At 44.3% G+C, this 20,169-nt stretch overlaps 1 protein-coding gene across 6 annotated transcripts in view; it reads right to left on the bottom strand.

Moving 5' to 3' along the window:
- LOC115105159 (voltage-dependent L-type calcium channel subunit beta-2-like) overlaps window positions 1-20,169 on the bottom strand; it is a 146,307-nt gene that overhangs the window by 118,610 nt on the left and 7,528 nt on the right. For 2 of the 6 annotated variants that reach the window (XM_065007143.1, XM_029626838.2), the window contains exon 1: window positions 6,018-6,412. The exons of the other annotated variants lie outside the window; for them this stretch is intronic. In XM_065007143.1, coding sequence (XP_064863215.1) covers window positions 6,018-6,065 — 48 coding nt within the window. In that variant the 5' untranslated portion in view covers window positions 6,066-6,412. Of the gene's footprint in view, window positions 1-6,017; window positions 6,413-20,169 lie in introns of those variants that run through there. 6 annotated transcript variants of the gene reach the window in all.

Here is a 20,169-nt window from a genome sequence, read left to right on the forward strand (position 1 = left end):
TGTTTATATTATTTGCATTACTCATCTCATATCTATATACTGTATTTTATACCATCCATTGCATCTTGCCTACGCCGCTCTGTCAATGCTCATCCATTTATTTATATGTATATATTCTCATTCCATTCCTTTACTTAGATTTGTGTGTATTAGGTAGTTGTTGTGGAATTGTTCGATTACATGTCAGATACTGCAGCACTGTCGGAACTAGAAGCACAAGCATTTCACTGCACTCGCAAAAACATCTGCTAACCATGGGTATGTGACCAATACAATTTGATTTGATTTGAAATGCTCCCTTAGTCCAGGACTAGGCTTAATTAACCTGTGTCCAGGAAACAGTTTCTACTCTGTTGCAGCTATGCTGGCTTGGTTGCCGTCTCTGTTCAGCTATTACATTCCACTCCTTGCCACTCCTGTCATTTGCCAAAGAGGCTGGCCAATCGGCATATCTTCAAATAAGAACATTCTATCACGAATGAGCTCGAGGAGATTTGATTCCTGATTCAATATCCCTCAGCGCTATCGTCCAATGACAATGTTTATGCAAATGAGACTGTCAGGAAACACTGGGCATTCTGACATAATACTACATGCCATTGTAAACATAAACATTAGACGCAAGGAGAAAAGAGGATTCCCGTTTATTGCATTTTTACCACCAGCAAATTTGATCACAAATATATATATTTTGGATTGTTCAAAATAAGTGACCAAATTATAGCTTATTGCTACTTCTGGGACACGCTTTGGGTTAGGCTACTGGTTCAAGAGCTATAAACGGGAATACACAGTGGATGGAAGAGAGAGAGGCCAGTGGAGATGCCAGGGGAGATGAATGAATTGCACAAGAAGGAAACAGAGAAGACATATGTGTAAGTTAGAAGTTAATTCATTCATTAGGTTGGGCTATTAATTCACCATTTGTATGCTAGCCAATATATTAGGCCCAGCCTACTACAGTGAATTTAGGTGACCAACTTCTACCTTTGCTATGCAAGCCAGAAATAAAACAACATTTCTGATGAATGTTTTGTGCCAATGAATTGAAGTTGAACATGGCTAAATGTGTCATTTTAATAAAATAAATGAAATACAAAAAGTATAGTGACTACTGTCTAGGCCTATTTTATGAAACCCTGGCTGTTGACATAGGGAACAGATTGCAAAGCAGGCAATCAACGATTCCCCTCTGAGCTCCGTTTTGGAAATGGCTACTTCACGTTCTCATCCATAAACACATATTAAATGCAAGTGTGCTGTCCAGCAGCTCACAGCAGGGTGGTATTTTCATTAGGAGGGGCGTCAACTGTCCAGCAGCTCACAGCAGGGTGGTCTTTTCATTAGGACGGGCGTCAACTGTCTAGCAGCTCACAGCAAGATGGCCTTTTCATTAGGAGGGGCGTCAACTGTCCAGCAGCTCACAGCAGGGTGGTATTTTCATTAGGAGGGGCATCAACTGTCCAGCAGCTCACAGCAAGATGGCCTTTTCATTAGGAGGGGCGTCAACTGTCCAGCAGCTCACAGCAGGGTGGTATGTTCATTAGGAGGGGCATCAACTGTCCAGCAGCTCACAGCATGATGGCCTTTTCATTAGGAGAGGCGTCAACTATGGATTGAAAAATAATGATTATGAGCACATTACCTCAATTTAAATATTAGGCCTATGTGGACATCTATACAATTGGCAGCGAAGCCTGAGTGATCAGTGTAGCCTTTTATCATCTAGACATGATGTCGAATTATCTTTGTGCCTAAAATAAAAACCACTTGGTTTCCGTCATAGACTCAATTGAATGAAAATAATGTATAATTACAGTGGGCAGATTGGGAAAATGAATGTCCATTCTGAAAGTATCCTAAAGTAGCCTGTCTGGACTCTGTCTGGACTCAAGGTAGGATGGACAAATAATATAACTGAAATGAGCATTTCAACATTTCAGAAATGTAAGCAACTCATTAACGGTATGCAAGTGAAGCAAACCTATCTCGATTGAATCTTGTAGCCTAATACCTTCCGTGTCTTTATTTATCTTTCTCTCATCTACAGTCCTCTCTTGCCACTTTGATCAACATGATCTTACGTTGACACTGCCTTCTCACAAGGGAATGGCCGCAGCAGGTCGTAACGGTATTGCTTATTGTTGTTCTTAAAATGATCATTCTAGATTGCGACAGATTTGCACACACCTCATGTTCCATTTACGTTCCATGACGTTGATTTACGGTGCAACTGCGCCGTGAATCTGCCTGCATATTGAACGTGGAGATTGACAAAAGGCCAATGTCTTTGGCAAACGACAGGAGTAGCAAGGAGTTTAATTCTAGCTAAAAAAAGACCGGAACCAAGACTACTGCTACGCTGAATGTGCTGCTAAGCTCTTATATAGGCTACAAATGTACTACTCTCCAGTCCCGTTGCACGATGGGAACCAGTAAGAGCGAACAAAACAGTTAGTCTGGGCCTGCTGTCTTCAATTAGCCCAGTTTCCGTGCAGTGTCTGAGACTGCCATGGCCCTTTAGTCTGCTGCGTGTCAGAGTCAGAACGAGTCCCATTCAGCAAGGTCTCCCTCCGTGCTCTAAATTCCATCGCGAGCGGAATTGTGTTCCGCCCCATTTCCGACGTAAAACAGCAGTTTGGGCCTCCATACTGGAAACATGTGAGAGGAGTGTCATAGAAAGAGTGGTGTGTCACGGAAGGAAGCAGTCTCGGAGTTCAAAAGCAGATAGAATCACATGAACGTGCTTGTGCTCTTACCACACCATATGCACCATATACTTCATACTTTTGGCCATAGTGTACACAGAATGTACAAAACATTAGCAACACCAGCTCTTTCCATGACATAGACTGATCTGGTAAATCCAGGTGAACGCTATGATCCCTTATTGATGTCACTTGTTATAAATCCACTTCAAATCAGTGGATGTTTAAGCCTTGAGACAATTGAGACATGGATTGTGTTTGTGTGCCATTCAGAGGGTGAACGGGCAAGACAAAAGATGTAAGTGCCTTTGAATGGGTTATGGCTCCTGGTCTTCTTGGGGGAGAATATACACGACTGTGATTATTCTCTTCGATCATAATCCCAGTTGTGTATATTCCGCCCCAAGCAGACACATCGGCGGCCCTGAACGAACTTCATTGGACTCTATGTAAACTGGAAACCACATATCCTGAGGCTGCTTTCATTGTAGCTGGGGATTTTAACAAAGCTAATCTGAAAACAAGGCTCCCTAAATTTTATCAGCATATCGATTGCGCGACCCGGGCTGGCAAAACCCCGGATCATTGTTATTCTAACTTCATTGACGCATATAAGGTCCTCCCCCGCCCTCCTTTCGGAAAAGCTGACCACTAAAACAGGAAACACCTGTGCTCAGGTCTGTTCAACGCTGGTCCAAACAATCAGATTCCACGCTTCAAGATTGCTTTGATCACGTGGACTGGGATATGTTCCGCATAGCGTCGAACAACAACATTGATGAATACGCTGATTCGGTGAGCGAGTTCATTAGCAAGTGCTTCGGCGATGTTGTAGCCACAGCGTCTATTAAAACTTTCCCCAACCAGAAACTTTGATGGATTGATGGCAGCATTCGTGCAAAGCTGAAAGCGCGAACCACTGCTTTTAATCAGGGCAAGGTGACCGGAAACATGACCGAATACAAATAGTGTAGCTATTCCCTCCAGAAGGCAATCAAACAAGCTAAGCGTCAGTATAGAGACAAAGTAGAGTCACAATTCAACGGCTCAGACACGAGAGGTATGTGGCAGGATCTACAGTCAATCACGGACTACAAAAGAAAAACCAGCCCCGTCACGGACCACGATGTCTTGCTCCCAGACAAACTAAACAACTTCTTTGCTCGCTTTGAGGACAATACAGTGCCACTGACACGGCCCGCTACCAAAACCTGCAGGTTCTCCTTCACTGATTTGATTTGATTTAATCTTTTGTACACTCGGTGTATACACAAATGAAATCATTACATTCTTTATTAGTTTCACCCTTCCACAAGGAATGCCTTTTGCATTTTTAAAAGCATCCCACACACAGAGAGAGTTCTTGGCCTCTGCTCAGAGCATCCTGCAAAGTACGGAGTAGGACAACAGCCATCTCTCCAGCTGTACAGGAGCAGTAAGCCTAAATCCTGCCTGCAGCCCTGCACTAATCCACTCATCACTCAGATTAAAATCCACTCTTTTGTAAATGTTCATCCAGACCACAGCAGCATGAGTGTGCATGCCGCTCAGACATGGTCAAATTGACTTAGACAGAGACCACTGAGGAAGAGCGGTAATGAGGATTTTGTTGTTGTCTTTGCAGTGGATAATATACAACCATTATGTCAGCAAAAATACTTAAGTTGTCTGATATAACAGCTGTACTGGGAGCACATTGCATGTGTTGTATGCTGATTGGACTGGAGTAATTTGTCCATATAAATTAATATAGAACCTCTATGGCTTTGTCCTAAATTATACCCTATTCCCCATATAGTGACTAAATAGGGAATAGGGTGTAATTTGGGACGAACACTGTATATATGTAGCCTACTGTAAGCACTGGTTGGCTCTGATTTGGACCAGTGAAATCATCATAATGGAATGACATACTATAGACCAATTCTAAGAGCATTCTATTCACATTAACAACCAAGCTGTCTGAGATCTGGAGTGACATCATAATTCATACAAAGGTGAACCCAATGAAACGTCACTACTGCACTATTGCATCATGAGTTGATTATAGTAACATAAAAGCTGCGGAACTAGGTGCATGTGTAAAATGTGTGTGTGTGTGTGTATAAATCATCTAATCTGAAAGGTGCTATAGGGGCATCTAGTGGTGACGGTAGTCATGCAATAAAACTATTATCTCTTGTCTATGCAGTCCTTTTGTTATAGATTGTGTGTGTGTGTGTGTGTGTGTGTGTGTGTGTGTGTGTGTGTGTGTGTGTGTGTGTGTGTGTGTGTGTGTGGCAAAAGCAGTTGCTACTTTGTCAGAGTATACTGTGCAGAGCCAAGATACTTCTATTTATTCTGTCTATAACTGGGCATGAGTCCACCCAAACACTCATACCAGGACAATCAGACACTGTTAGAGACCTGAACCAGCCCAAAGTCAAATTTTGGGGAAAAAGCAACACAAATGGCAGATATTTAAAAAAATTGGCAGCACCTCGTCTCATGTTGACCAAGTCTGCCGCTGCCCTGCCATTCCCCCCCTTAAATGCCAGGGAGGAGGAACCCTTGAATGTTTCTCCCACTGTGCTCCATTAGGCTGATGTACAAATGAAAAGCCTATCCCCCCTTAAACTCATTCTATCTGTTAGACAGCATTACAGCCCAGACGCTCACACACAAAGAAGAGAGATGAAATAAACAGAGTAAAGCCCATTAAAAACTCTGCCGTCAGCCAAGCATGAGCCATGTGGACATCGCTCTCTGCCACCCACTGACTGCATCCTAATCTCTCTCCATCCGTCCGTCCGTCCCCATATAAACATGGGATAAAAGATCAATCGACTGCCTCTTAGTGTGGTTGGCTGGCTGGGCGCACATGATGCCAAACGGCGGAGTTCTGTAGAGAGAGCTGCCGGTCTGCTGAGAGTCGATAGAGAAAAAAATGGTCTCAGTAAGACCGTGTGTAGTCTCAGTTAGACAGGGTGCAGAGAAATCTGCAAGGTTGCAGATAAACAGGTGTGTGTGTGTGTGTGTGTGTGTGTGTGTGCGCGTGTATGTGTTTACACTTTCAGGCAAACATGTACATACATACACTCCGAAAACATGTGCATGTGCCTGCATGTACACACACGCATGCGCACATACACATGACTTTTGAACGAGCTACAGGTATTCCTAGAAAGCGTGATTACATGAACCGTTTCCTCAGTGTATTTGTTGTTGACAACAGCAGAGAATTACTAAGACTCATGCAGTACGCAGTATGCCTCCGGTGTTCCCTCTCTGTCTATGTCCTAAATTGAGAGAATTAGGCAGCAGACTCACGTATGGAAGCTGTGCTCTCCGGCGATGGCCCAGCCCACAGCACGGCATGAAGGGAACCAGGGGGGTTCAGGAATGGACGGCAGCCGCCTCACAAACACAGTGTCAGGCAGCAGCATCCACTCAGCCTCGGTCCATGGCTTTACACTCTGCCCGCAGGGGGGAGCAGGAGAGGAGAGGAGGGGCGGAGGTGGAGAGAAAGAGAGAGAGAAAGAAAGAGAGAGGGAGGGGACGAAGGAAGGAGACAGAGGGATGGAGTGTAGCAATAGAGAGCAGAGGAGACTGTCGTATCCACGCCGAGCCCCCCTCCTCCCCTTCCACACGTGCACTTAGATCCTCACAGACAGACCCAAGCACTATCTAACTCTCGGCAGGGCAGTTTCCACGGTGAAATCGACCCTTTGCCTCCTTAGCCCTCCCGCCCGCCCACATGTCCCACAGCACAGCAGAGAGGCAAAAGAGAGAGCCTCTGAGTGAGGCACAGGTCTGTTGCAGCACTGCCAGTTACCCCACCTTAAATCCTTATTCTCTTCAGCACCCCAGGGTTGCTCCTCTATCTAGCTTTAACCAAATCTTCTGCAGTGCTGCTGCTTTTCAGCTCCCTGCTGTGGCTGGCTGGCTCCCTTGGTTCTGGTGTGTGTGCTGTGACAATGTCCTGTAGAGGCTCCTGGGGGACACGCGGTGCAGACATGGGTTCTGACTCAGACGCGGAGGTGGAGCTACCGGTGTCCTTTATTGACCGCTGTTCTTCCTGATGGGGGGCGCCGCCTTCGCCACTTCTTCCTCTCTGCCACCTTGGGTTCAGTCAGATAGGTGGACAGGATAGAGTCAACAGGGCTCTTCTCTCTCTTCTTCCTCTTTCTCTCTCTTCTGTTTAACGTGTTTTGCTGGCACGGAGAGTTCTACAGGGCAGTGGTCAGGGCAGAGGCTCAGACAGAGAGCTGGCTGCTGGGCTGGCTGGGGAGAACAGAGACGGTGTGTCTTGTTGTGTCTGTTTGTCTGGTGCAGAGAGCAGCAGCAGTAGCATGACTCTCTCTCTCTCTCCCTCTGGTGCAGAGAGCAGTCACAGATTCTCTGGCTCAGTCATGTCTGAGCACTGAGTGGAACGCTGGCTTCATCGCTCCCCCCCCCCCCCCCCCCTCTCCTCTTTCCTTACCCTGCCCAGTGCACTCCGCCTAACAGATGATTAAGTCCAGACCTTATATACTCACTGCTGTGTCTCTGCTGTGATCAAGTCTTCCATCTCCTTACCCCCCCCCACACTCGCTCAACCTACCCTTCCCCGAGAGGAGAGGGGCATAACAGAAAGATAGCGAAGGAGACGGAGAGAGAAGCTTAGAAAGGAAAGGGGCATAACAGAGGGATAGGGAAGGAGAGAGAGAGAGACTGTTGCTGTGCGTTTTCCCTATCTTTACCATTGTTGCCTCCCTGCATTGAAGACACACACAGAATGAATTTCAATTGGCCACCGGCACTACCAGCTTATAACATTAGCTTTACCCTCACGTTCTCTCCCTCTGCCTCCATCAACCCTGACGGCACACCCCAACTTTATTTCTTTATTTCTCACTCCCTCTACTATCCGTCTCTCCCTCATTCTTGTTCCCTCTCTCTCTCTACCGCTCACCATCTTTTACTTTCTCTCCCTCTCTCTCTCTCTCCCATTGATGGGAATCCTCTCCCTTTCGGTGTCTCAAAGGCCGGTATTTATGAGTACATTCACTCTGCCTTTTCCTCTCCAGGGGAGAGCTGTGCTGTTAGCGTCATACACTTTCAGTAAGCAACAGCATTTCTTCAGACTCTCTTCATTCTACAGGAACCGCAGTGTTTTTATTCCTCCTGCCAGGGAGTCACTTCAAATCCAAATCAAATCAAAGTTTACTGGCCGCGTACACAGTTTAGCAGATGTTATAGCGGGTGCAGCAACATGCTTATGTTACTCGCGCCGAACAATGCAGTAAAATGTCAACAAGTGTCTTCAGTGTCTGCCGTCCTTATAGGACAATGTCGCTCTTTGTTTGATTCCGGCTAATGTATTAATATTATGCAGAGATGACACTGATAAAGCGGCATCTGCTGTGCTGTGACTACAACAGACAGCGGTAAACACGGGTGTCCCCTACACCGCTCCACGGGGCAATGGCAGCCACTGATGGTGTCTCTCTCTCCTCTCCTCCACTGCTGCTGCTAATATACAGTGACTTCGGGAAAGTATTCAGACCCCTTTACTTTTTCCACATTTTGTTACGTTACCACATCATTGTAAAATGGATGAAATAAAATACATTCCTAAGCAATCTACACAAAACACCCCAAAATGGCAAAGCAAAACAGTTTTGAAAAAGTATAATAATACAAAAAAAAGAAATACATTATTTACATAAGTACTCAGACTCAAAATTGAGCTCAAGTGCATCTGTTTTCATTGATCATCCTTTGATCATCCTTTACCTGTGGTACATTCAATTGATTGGACATGATTTGGAAAGGCACACACCTGTCTATATAAGGTCTCCCAGTTGACAGTGTATGTCAGAGCAAAAGCCATGAGTTTGAAGGAATTGTCCGCAGAGCTCAGAGACAAGACTGTGTCGAGCACAGATCTGGCGAAGGGTATCAAAACATTTCTGCAGCATTAAAGGTCCCTAAGAATGAAAGAAGTTTGGAACCACCAAGACTCTTCCTAGAGCTGGCTGTCTGGTGAAACTGAGCAATCGGAGGAGAAGGGACTTGGTCAGGGAGGTGACCAAGAACCCGATGGTCACTGACAGAGTGTTAGAGTTCCTAAAGAATCTTCCTGGAGGACAACCATCTCTGAAGCACTCCACCAATCAGGCCTTTATGGTAGAGTAGTGTGACGGAAGCCACTCCTCAATAAAAGGCACATGACAGCCTGCTTGGAGTAAATGTAAATAGTCCGGGTGACCATTTGATAAGTTGTTCAGCAGTATTTTTGCTTGGGCGAAGAAGGAGCCTTTTGCACCTAGACTTGGCGCTCCGGTACAGCTAGCATAGAGAACAGTCTATGACTTGGGTGACAGCAGTCTTTGACAATTTTCTTTGGCACCAGATAGGGCACTAGATAGGGCAGCAGGGTAGCCTAGTGGTTAGAGCGTTGTACTAGTAACCGGAAGGTTGCAAGTTCAAATCCCCGAGCTGACAAGGTACAAATATGTCGCTCTGCCCCTGAACAGGCAGTTAACCCACTGTTCCTAGGCCTTCATTGAAAATAAGAATTTGTTCTTAATTAACTGACTTGCCTAGTTAAATAAAGGTAAAAAAATAAATATGTCCTGGATGGCAGGAAGCTTGGCCCCAGTGATGTACTGGGCTGTACAAACTACCCTCTGTAGTGGCTTATGGTCAGATGCCGAGCAGTTACCATACCAAGTGGGGATGTAACCGGTCAGGATGCTCTAGATCAGACATGGGCAAACTACGGCCCGTTAGGCTTTTTAATCCGGCCCGCCGAACTTGTCCAAATTATAGTAAAAACCTCCTTTTTTCCCCTTTCCCTGCAATGCCCATGTTTCCCCAATAGATGGCGCACTCAAAACACATTGACCGTTGTTGGAGTGGCGCGTATTTCTCTTTATTTCACTTTAATTTTCACGTCACCATTAAGCCCTTCTGTGAAAATGAGCGGACCAAAGAGAAGGAAAGTGGACAGCGAATGCCGAGTGTTTAATAAGGAGTGGACAACAAAATACTTCTTCACTGAAGTCCGATCAACGGCTGTATGTCTGATATGCCAAGAAGCTGTTGCGGTTTTCAAAGAGTACAATATCAGCCGTCACTTTGCCACGAAGCATGCAAACTATGCTAGCAAGCAGTCAACACAAGAACGGGCGGCTACTGCTCAGAGGTTGGCAGCTAATTTACAGAGTCAACAGAACATTTTTCACCGACAAACTGCAATTCAAGAGTCAAGTACCAAGGCAAGTTATTTGCTGGCATTCAAATTAGCAAAGGCTAGCAAGCCTATCTCCGAAGGCGAGTTTTTGAAAGAGTGCATGGTAGAGACAGCAGGTCTCTTGTGTCCAGAGAGCAAAGCCAAGTTTGAAAAAATCAGTTTAGCACGCAGGACAGTGACTCGCCGCGTGGAACTGATTGACGAAGATATAGTCAGCGAGTTAAACAAAAAGGCGGAGTCCTTTAAGTTATATTCACTAGCACTGGATGAAAGTAACGACATAAAAGACACTGCTCAGCTCCTAATTTTTATCCGAGGGATTAACGACAGTTTTGAGATAACGGAGGAGCTTTTGAGCATGGAATCACTGAAAGGGAAAACGCGAGGAGAGGACTTATATGAACAGGTGTCTGCTGTCATCGAGAGAATGAAGCTACCTTGGAGTAAACTTGCCAATGTCACCACGGATGGATCGCCAAATTTAACTGGAAAAAACATCGGGCTGCTGAAAAGAATCCAGGATAAAGTGAAAGAAGAAAACCCTGACCAGGATGTTATTTTACTTCACTGCATCATTCATCAGGAGTCTCTGTGTAAGTCTGTATTGCAGCTTAATCACGTCGTGGATCCAGTTGTAAAACTTGTTAACTTCATACGAGCAAGGGGACTTAATCATCGTCAGTTCATTACGTTCCTGGAAGAAACTAATGCGGATCACCAGGACCTAATTTACCACTCTCGCGTCCGCTGGTTAAGTTTGGGGAAAGTGTTTCAACGAGTCTGGGAGCTCAAAGACGAGATTCGCTCATTTTTAATTTAATGGGGAAATCCGAAGAATTCCCGAGCTGAGCGACACAAACTGGCTTTGTGACTTTGCGTTTGCTGTGGACATATTTTCACACATGAATGAGCTGAACGTGAAGCTACAGGGGAAAGATCAGTTTGCGCACGACATGTACACAAATGTGAGAGCCTTCAAATCCAAGCTGGTTTTATTCTCCAGGCAAATGTCAAACAAATCTTTCGCACATTTCCCCACACTAGCCGTGCAGAAAGAGGCCGCCCGAAATGCGAAGAAATACTGCAAATCACTGGACGATCTGCACAGAGAATTTTGCCGTCGGTTCTGTGATTTTGAAAAAATTGACAAGTCACTTCAACTGGTGTCCTGTCCCCTGTCACAAGACCCCGAATCAGCACCGCAGGAGCTGCAATTGGAACTGATCGATCTTCAGTCTGACTCCGTCTCAAAGGAGAAGTTCAAGTCTCTTAAACTGAATGACTTTTACGCTTCACTTAACGAGACCGTGTTTCCAAACCTCCGGAGGACGGCGCAGAAGATGCTGGTGTTGTTTGGCTCGACCTACGTGTGTGAGCAGACGTTTAGCGTCATGAAAATCAACAAAGCCCATCACAGATCCAAGTTAACTGACCAACACCTCAGATCTGTCCTGAGAATTGCCACAACAAAACTAACTCCAGACTTTGATGCACTGGCAAAAAGGGAGACCAACAACACTGTTCCCACTGAAATGGTGAGTTTTTCTGCTGTGTTATGAAAAAATGCATATGGAAAGTTTGGAAGTGCGTCTTTTAATTAAGAGCAATGCGCATTTACGCACAGCAGCGGTACAGTAGCTTAATTAACACGCCGCACATCGCTCTTAATTTAAATTTAAATTTTCAGCTGCAGGTAGGATATTTAATACAGCCTATGTCTGTGTGCTTGGCAACGATACACGTGTACTGTTTGCGCGTGAAGGCGAGGGCGTCCGTGGCGAGTTTGTAGAGCGCGCGGTCAGGACAATCCATCCATGATTTTGCGGAGTTTAACACAAGTAGATATTATTGAGCTTGAGTATTTCGTTGTGTAATAATATGTTTTGAATGTTGAAAGTGATTCCATTTTTCAATAAATGTTGATTTCTTTAACTTTGCACCTTCGATTGAAACTTATTAAAAACAGACGCAATCTTGATAAATCACAGTGCGTATGTTATTTTAATCTATTTACATTTCCTCCTCCCAGTATCTGCGAAATAGTATGTAAATGCCATATCTTGCATATTCCTTGAGACAAATTTATTAACTGATAAGGGCTATTTTTCACATTTGAAAGACAGTTAATAAATTGGGTTGTAGTGTTCTTACTGTGCTATGAGGTTTGCACACACTACATTTAATGCTTTAGTATATCCGGCCCAAACACTCCCTCCAAATGCTCCTGGCCCGGCCCCTCTGTCAAATTTTAGAACCCATTGTGGCCCGCGAGTCAAAAAGTTTGCCCACCCCTGCTCTAGATGGTGCAGCTGTAGAACTTTTTGAGGATCTGGAGACCCATAACAAATATTTTCTTTACGACTGTCTTGGTGTGTTTGGACCATGATAGTTTGTTGTTGATGTGGACACCAAGGAACTTGAAACTCTCGACCCACTCCACTACAGCCCCATTGATGTTAATGGGGGTCTGTTCGGCCCTCCTTTTCCTGTCCACAATCAGCTCCTTTGTCGTGCTCACATTGAGGGAGAGGCTGTTATCCTGGCACCACATGGCCAGGTCTCTGACCTCCTCCCTATATACTGTCTCATCGTTGTGTCGTCAGCAAACGTAATGATGGTGTTGGAGTCATGCTTAGCTATGCAGTCGTGGGTGAATAGGGAGTCCAGGAGGGGACAAAGCCTACCCTTACCACCTGGGGGTGGCCCATCAGGAAGTCCAGGATCCAGTTGCAGAGGGAGTTGTTTAGTCCCAGGGTCCTTAGCTTAGTGATGAGCTTTATGGACACTATGGTGTCGAACGCTGAGCTGCAGTCAATGAACAGCATTCTCACATAGGTGTTCCTTTTGTCCAGGTGGGAAAGGGCAGTGTGGCGTGCTATGTAGTCATTTAGGCAGGTTACCTTCGCTTTCTTGGGCATTACAAACTCGGTGAGATTGCATCATCTGTGGATTTGTTGGGCCCTCCGAACGACCTGTTTAAAGGTGCTATGTAGTCATTTCCAGGCAGGTTACACTTCAGTGTTGCTTTCTTGGGCATTACAAATGTTGTCTCCATGGCTTCTGGTTGGGAGAGGTTGGGGAAAATGATCAGTGAAGGTGACACATTGGATGAATCCTGGCAGACTGTTGGCATAGCAGCGTCATCTGCTCTGAGTACTTCCTGTTTCGGTTTGTCCTGGTAATCCGTTTGGCCCTGTGGCCTTGTGAATGTTGACCTGTTTAAAGGCCTTGCTCATATTGGCTACGAAGAGCATGATAACACAGTTGTCCAGAACAGCTGGTGCTCTCATGCACACTTCAGTTTTGCTTGCCTTGATGCTAGCATTAAGCTAGCCTTTAGCTCGGTGTGGATGTTGTCTGTAATCCATGGCTTCTGGTTTCTCCCCAATTTAGTGGTATCCAAATTGGTAGTTACAGTCTTGTCTCATCGCCTGTACTCCACGGACTCAGGAGAGGCGAAGGTCGAGAGCCGTCCATCCACCTGAAACACAACCAACCATTGCAACCAAACATTGCTTCTTGACAAAATGCCCGCTTATCCCAGAAGCCAACCTCACCAATGTGTCGGAGGAAACACCATACACCTGGTCAACCATATCAGCATGCATGCCCTGTCCCGCCACAGGAGTCGCTAGAGCACAATGGAACAAGGACATCCCTGCCGGAAAACCCTGCCCGAACCCGGATGACGCTGTGCCAGCTACGACAGCGCCTGGACTCGAATCAGGATCACTAGTGGCACAGCTAGCACTGTGATGCAGTGCCTTAGACCACTGCACCACTCAGGAGGCTATAGAGCACTACATTTGACCAGAGCACTATAGGATATATGGTGCCAGGTGAGACGCAGCCATAATCTCTCTGTGACGCGCCCCTCTCTTTGTTCATGCTGTTACTCTCTCTGCTCCAGTACGCTCCACAGGTTCCAAAGAGACATTTGTCACGAGGACAATCGCAGTGTGACTTCTACTGTCAAATCGAAGGCTAGAGAGCTGGTCTGGGACAAGGGGCAAACACAGTTCTCTATAGGCCAGGCCAGTTTGACAAAAGAACGGTCTGCGTCCTGAATGGTACCGCATTCCCTATACAGTGCATTCGGAAAGTATTCAGACCCCTTGACTTTTCCCACATTTTGTTACAATTCCTTATTCTAAAATGGATTACATTGTTTTTTTTTTCACTCATCAATCTACACACAATACCCCATACTGACAAAGTAAAAACAGGTTTTTAGAATTATTTTTTGTAAATGTATTAAAAATATAAAACTGAAATTTGACATTTACATAAGTATTCAGACACTTTACTCAGCACTTTGCTGAAGCACCTTTGGCAGCGATTACAGAGTCTTCTTCGGTATGACGCTACAAGCTTGAAACACATGTATTTGGGGAGTTTCTCCCATTCTTCAATGCAGATCCTCTCAAGCTCTGCCAGGTTGGATGGGGAGCATCGCTTTACAGATATTTTCAGGTCTCTCCAGTGATGTTCGATCGAGTTCAAGTCTGAGCTCTGGCTGGGCCACTCAAGGACATTCAAAGACTTGTCCCGAAGTCACTCCTGCATTGTCTTGGCAGTGTGCTTAGGGTCATTGTCCTGTTGGAAGGTGAATCTTTGCCCCAGTCTGAGGTCCTGAGTGCTTTGGAGCAGGTTTTCATCAAGGATCTCTCTGTACTTTGCTCCGTTCATCTTTCCCTTTATCCTGACTAGTCTCTCAATCCCTGCCGTTGAAAAATATCCCCACAGGATGATGCTGCCACCACCATGCTTCACCGTAGGGATGGTATTGGCCAGGTGATGAGCGGTGCCTGGGTTCCTCCAGAAGTGACCCTTGGCATTCAGGCCAAAGAGTTCAATCTTGGTTTCATCAAGCCAGATAATCTTGTTTCTCATGGTCAGAGAGTCCTTTAGGTGCCTTTTGGCTGTCATGTGTCTTTTACTGAGGAGTGGCTTCCCTCTGGCCACTCTACCATATAGGCCTGATTGGTATAGTGCTGCAGAGATGGTTGTCCTTCTGGAAGGTTCTCCCATCTCCACAGAGGAACTCTGGAGCTCTGTCACCTCCCTGACCAAGGCCCTTTTTTATTTTATTTTACCTTTATTTTACTAGGCAAGTCAGTTAAGAACAAATTCTTATTTTCAATGACGGCCTAGGAACAGTGGGTTAACTGCCTGTTCAGGGGCAGAACGACAGATTTGTACCTTGTCAGCTCGGGGTTTGAACCTGCAACCTTCCAGTTACTAGTCCAACGCTCTAACCACTTGGCTACCCTGCAGCCCCTTCTCCCCCAATTGCTCAGTTTGGCCGGACGGCCAGCTCTAGGAAGAGTCTTGGTGGTTCCAAACTTCTTCCATGTAAGGATGATGGAGGCCACTGTGCTCTTGGGGAACTTCAACGCTGCAGGAATGTTTTGGTACCCTTCCCCAGATCTGTGCCTCAAACACAATCCTGTCTCAGAGCTCTACGGACAATTCCTCATGGCTTGGTTTTTGCTCTGACATGCACGGTCAACTGTGGGACCTTATATAGACAGGTGTGTGCCTTTCCAAATCATGTCCAATCAATTTACCACAGGTGGACTCCAAATCAAGTTGTAGAAACATCTCAAGGATGATCCATGGAAACAGGATGCACCTGAGCTCAGTCTCATAGCAAAGGGTCTGAATACTTACGTAAATAATGTATTTCAGTTTTTTATTTGTAATAAATGTGCTACAATTTCTAAAAACCTGTTTTCACTTTGTCATTATGCTGTATTTTTTGTATTTAATCGATTTTAGAATAAGGCTGTAACGTAACGAAACGTGCAAAAGGGAAGGGGTCTGAATACTTTCCGAATGCACTGTAACAGTACGTACGGATAACCTCCAGTGATGCTTTCACACCTACTGTAATCAATCAATATATATTAATTCCCTATCTGGACTGGGTAAACCTTTTTAGAGCTCACTCGTCAGAATTAAACACGGCACATTCTTTCCTCGATGCGTTGATAAATCACGTCAATGCTTCATTCTGTGGCAGGTGTAGCAGGTGTCACTGTTTTGATGAAGGAGCATCAATGCAGGCAGAGACCTCTCCACCTTTCGGAGGCAATGGGAGGAGGGTAGAGGAGGGGGGATGAAGAGGAGGGTACTTTCACAATCGATCAGAGAAGTGATCATCACTCACTCTGTGGTGACACAGTGACCATGACAAATAGCTGAGGGTCGTGATACACCGCTCTGCAACACAATCTGTGCTATCTGAATAAGAACACATGGAAATGAGTAGCGTGGTGAGGGTGCAGAGTATCTTTCAGGCACATGGACCTAACAGGTACTATACTATACCACTCGAGGCCACCAGTTACAGTTGAAGTTGGAAGTTTACATACACCTTAGCCAAATACATTTAAACTCAGTTTTTCACATTTCTTGAAACTTAATCCTAGTAAAAAATTCCCTGTCTTAGGTCAGTTAGGACCACAACTTTGTTTTAAGAATGTGAAATGTCAGAATAATAGTAGAGAGAATGATTTATTTAAACTTTTATTTCTTTCATCACATTCACAATGGGTCAGAAGTATACATACAGTCAATTAGCATTTGGTAGCAATGACTTTAAATTGTTTAGCTTGGGTCAAACGTTTCGGGTAGCCTACCACAAGCCTCCCACAATAAGTTGGGTGAATTTTGGCTCATTCCTCCTGACAGAGCTGGTGTAACTGAGTCAGGTTTGTAGGCCTCCTTGCTCGCACACGCTTTTTCAGTTCTGCTCACAAATTTCCTACAGGATTGAGGTCAGGGCTTTGTGATGGCCATTCCATTACCTTAACTTTGTTGTCCTAAAGCCATTTTGCCACAACTTGGAAGTATGCTTGGGGTCATTGTCCATTTGGAAGACCCATTTACGACCAAGCTTTAACTTCCTGACTGATGTCTTAAGATGTTGCTTCAATATATCCAGATTATTTTCCTCCCTCGTGATGCCATCTATTTTGTGAAGTGCACCAGTCCTCCTGCAGCAAAGCACCCCCACAACAAGATGCTGCCACCCACGTGCTTCACGGTTGGGATGGTGTTCTTCGGCTTGCAGGCCTCCCCCTTTTTCCTCCAAACATAACGATGGTCATTATAGTCAAAACAGTTCTATTTTTGTTTCATCAAACCAGAGGACATTTCTCCAAAAAGTACGATCTTTGTCCCCATGTGCAGTTGCAAACCGTAGTCTGGCTTTTTTATGGCGGTTTTAGAGCAGTGGCTTCTTCCTTGCTGAGCGGCCGATATGTCGATATAGGACCCGTTTTACTGTGGCTATAGATACATTTGTACCTGTTTCCTCTAGCATATTCACAAGGTCCGTTGCTGTTGTTCTGGGATTGATTTGCACTTTTCGCACCAAAGTACGTTTATCTGTAGGGGACAGAACGTGTCTCCTTCCTCTCCTTCCTGAGCGGTATGACGGCTGCGTGGTCCCATTGGTGTTTATACTTGTGTACTATTGTTTGTACAGATGAACTTGGTACCTTCAGGCGTTTGGAAATTGCTCCCAAGGATGAACCAGACTTGTGGAGGTCTACAATTTTCTTCTGAGGTCTTGGTTGATTTATTTTGAGTTTCCCATGATGCCAAGCAAAGCGGCACTGAGTTTGAAGGTAGGCCTTGAAATACATCCACAGGTATACCTCAAATTATGTCAATTAACCTATCAGATGCTTCTAAAGCCACAACATTATTTTCTGGAAATTTCCAAGCTGTTTAAGGCACAGTTAACTTAGTGTATGTAAACTTCTTACTGGAATTGTGATACAGTGAAATATAAGTGAAATTATCTGTCTGTAAACAATTGTTGGAAAAATTATTTGTGTCGTGCACACGGTAGATGTCCTAACCGACTTGACAAAACTATAGTTTGTTAACCTCTCTGGGATATGTGGCCAAAAGCCAGGGAAAATGCAGAGCGCTTAACTCAAATAAATTACTATAAAAATCTAACTTTCATGAAATGACACATGCAAGATAGCAAATTAAAGCTACAATTGTTGTTAATCCAACCAGCATGTCAGATTTCAAAAAGGCTTTTCGGTGAAAGCACACAATGCTATTATCTGAGGATATCACCTCCGTAAACAAAGAGAGAAAGCATATTTCAACCCTACACAAAACGCAGAAATAAAAATATAATTAATGCCTTACCTTTGACGAGCTTCTTTTGTTGGCACTCCAATATGTCCCATAAACATCACAAATGGTCCTTTTGTTTGATTAATTCCGTCGATATATATCCAAAATGTCAATTTATTTGGCGCGTTTGAAAAACACTGGTTCAGAAAAAGTCCAGAAGTCCAAAAGTCCAGAAAAACACTGGTTCCAACTTGAGCAATGTGACTACAATATATCTCAAAAGTTACCTGTAAACTTTGCCAAAACATTTCAAACTAATACAACTTTAGGTATTTAACGTAAATAATCGATCAAATTGAAGACGGGATGACCTGTGTTCAATACAGGAAGAAAACAAACTGAAGCATGCTTTCTGGTCACGCGCCTCTATCTAACAGTACACTTCAAGTGACCCTCGATGGCCGTACTTCTTCATTGCACAAAGGAATAACCTCAACCAATTTCTAAATACTGTTGACATCCAGTGGAAGTGATAGGAACTGCAAGAAGGTCTCTTAGAAATCTGGATTGCCAATGAAATCCGTTGAAAAGAGAGTGACCTCAAAAAAAGAAAAATCTGAATGGTTAGTCCTCGGGTATCGCTTGCTAAATAAGTTCTGTTATACTCACAGACATGATTCAAACAGTTTTAGAAATTTCAGAGTGTTTCCTATCCAAATCTACTAATATGCATGTCTTATCTTCTGGGGATGAGTGGCAGGCAGTTGAATTTGGGCATGCATTTAATCCGGATGTGAAAATACTGCCCGCTGTCACCAAGAAGTTTTAACAAGACATTTGTGGACTGGTTGAAAAACGAGTTTTAATGACTCCAACCTAAGTGAATGTAAACTTCCGACATGAGCTGTATGTATCAATACTACAAGCTGCCACAGGTTTAATGAAAATACCAGCACACCACTATTTATCAGAAATACAAAGTAATGATTCACAGTGATAAAAAAAATACAAGGACACAGAGGATTCAGATACAAGGATGTCATTGTCTATTATTCTGAGGAAAGTACAACGCGACTTGGCAGGTCTCAGTCAATGTCTATCCTGCAGACATTCTCAATCAATCACTGATAATGCATCCCAAATGGCAACCTCTTCCATGTACAGTACACTACTTTTGACATGATCTCATAGGGCTCTGGTCAAAAATGTTGCACTATATCGGGAATAGGGTGACATTTGGGACGCACACATCCTGAAACAGCAGGTGCCTGAAGATAAAACTGCCCTGCTTGTAACAGAGGGCACTGTTCTCTAATGCTTCCTCTCCTGACAGGACAGAGGAAGGAAGGAGAATATGCAGGCATCCATCTTACATCTTGCACTCAGATAAACAAAACAAGGTTACTCCTGGATATAATACACTGATTCTATGCCATTCATGGGCCTGAATGACCATACAATTAACATAGAAACAATCTACTCTCATACTGCAACAGAAACAAACCATTTTCTATTTTAATTTCGTCTCCTAGATAGTTTAGTACCTATTCACAGTGGCGACCCGTCATTCAGGGCAGGTGGGACAGAGCCTGTTTTGAAACCCACATTTTTGGCAAAGAAATGTAAAATAAAATTATTAAAATATTAAAATATTTTGGGGGGGGGCTTGCCTGTTTTGCATTCTATCACATATCAGTTTGCAAACAACGTAAAAAATATATATATATCATTGAGTTAATAAAACTGCATACAAACATGGTCTCTTTTTTGTTTTCTTGAGAAAGGCAGCTCCAAAATGCAGGTGTTTCAGCCTAGCTCAATGCTATGACAGACAAAATGAGAAAAAAAATCCAGAAAATCACATTGTAGGATTTTTTAATGAATTTATTTGCTTGTTTGCCTCACCAAGACATAAATGCTGAAATGGCCACAGCCTATTCATATAACTTCAACTCTAAGGATAGGTCAAACATGCATGCAAACACTGACTGACAGTCATTAGCTCATAGTCATGATGGATATATAACTCTCTTTATTTCTTACCACCTGATGGCAGTCTTGCTGTTCTGTGCCGGTAGCTTAAACTGTGAAACGATGTGCTACCATAAACCGGCTTATAGCAGCCAGGCCATCTGT

Source organism: Oncorhynchus nerka, linkage group LG22, assembly GCF_034236695.1.
Source record: "Oncorhynchus nerka isolate Pitt River linkage group LG22, Oner_Uvic_2.0, whole genome shotgun sequence".
Lineage (NCBI taxonomy): Eukaryota > Metazoa > Chordata > Actinopteri > Salmoniformes > Salmonidae > Oncorhynchus > Oncorhynchus nerka.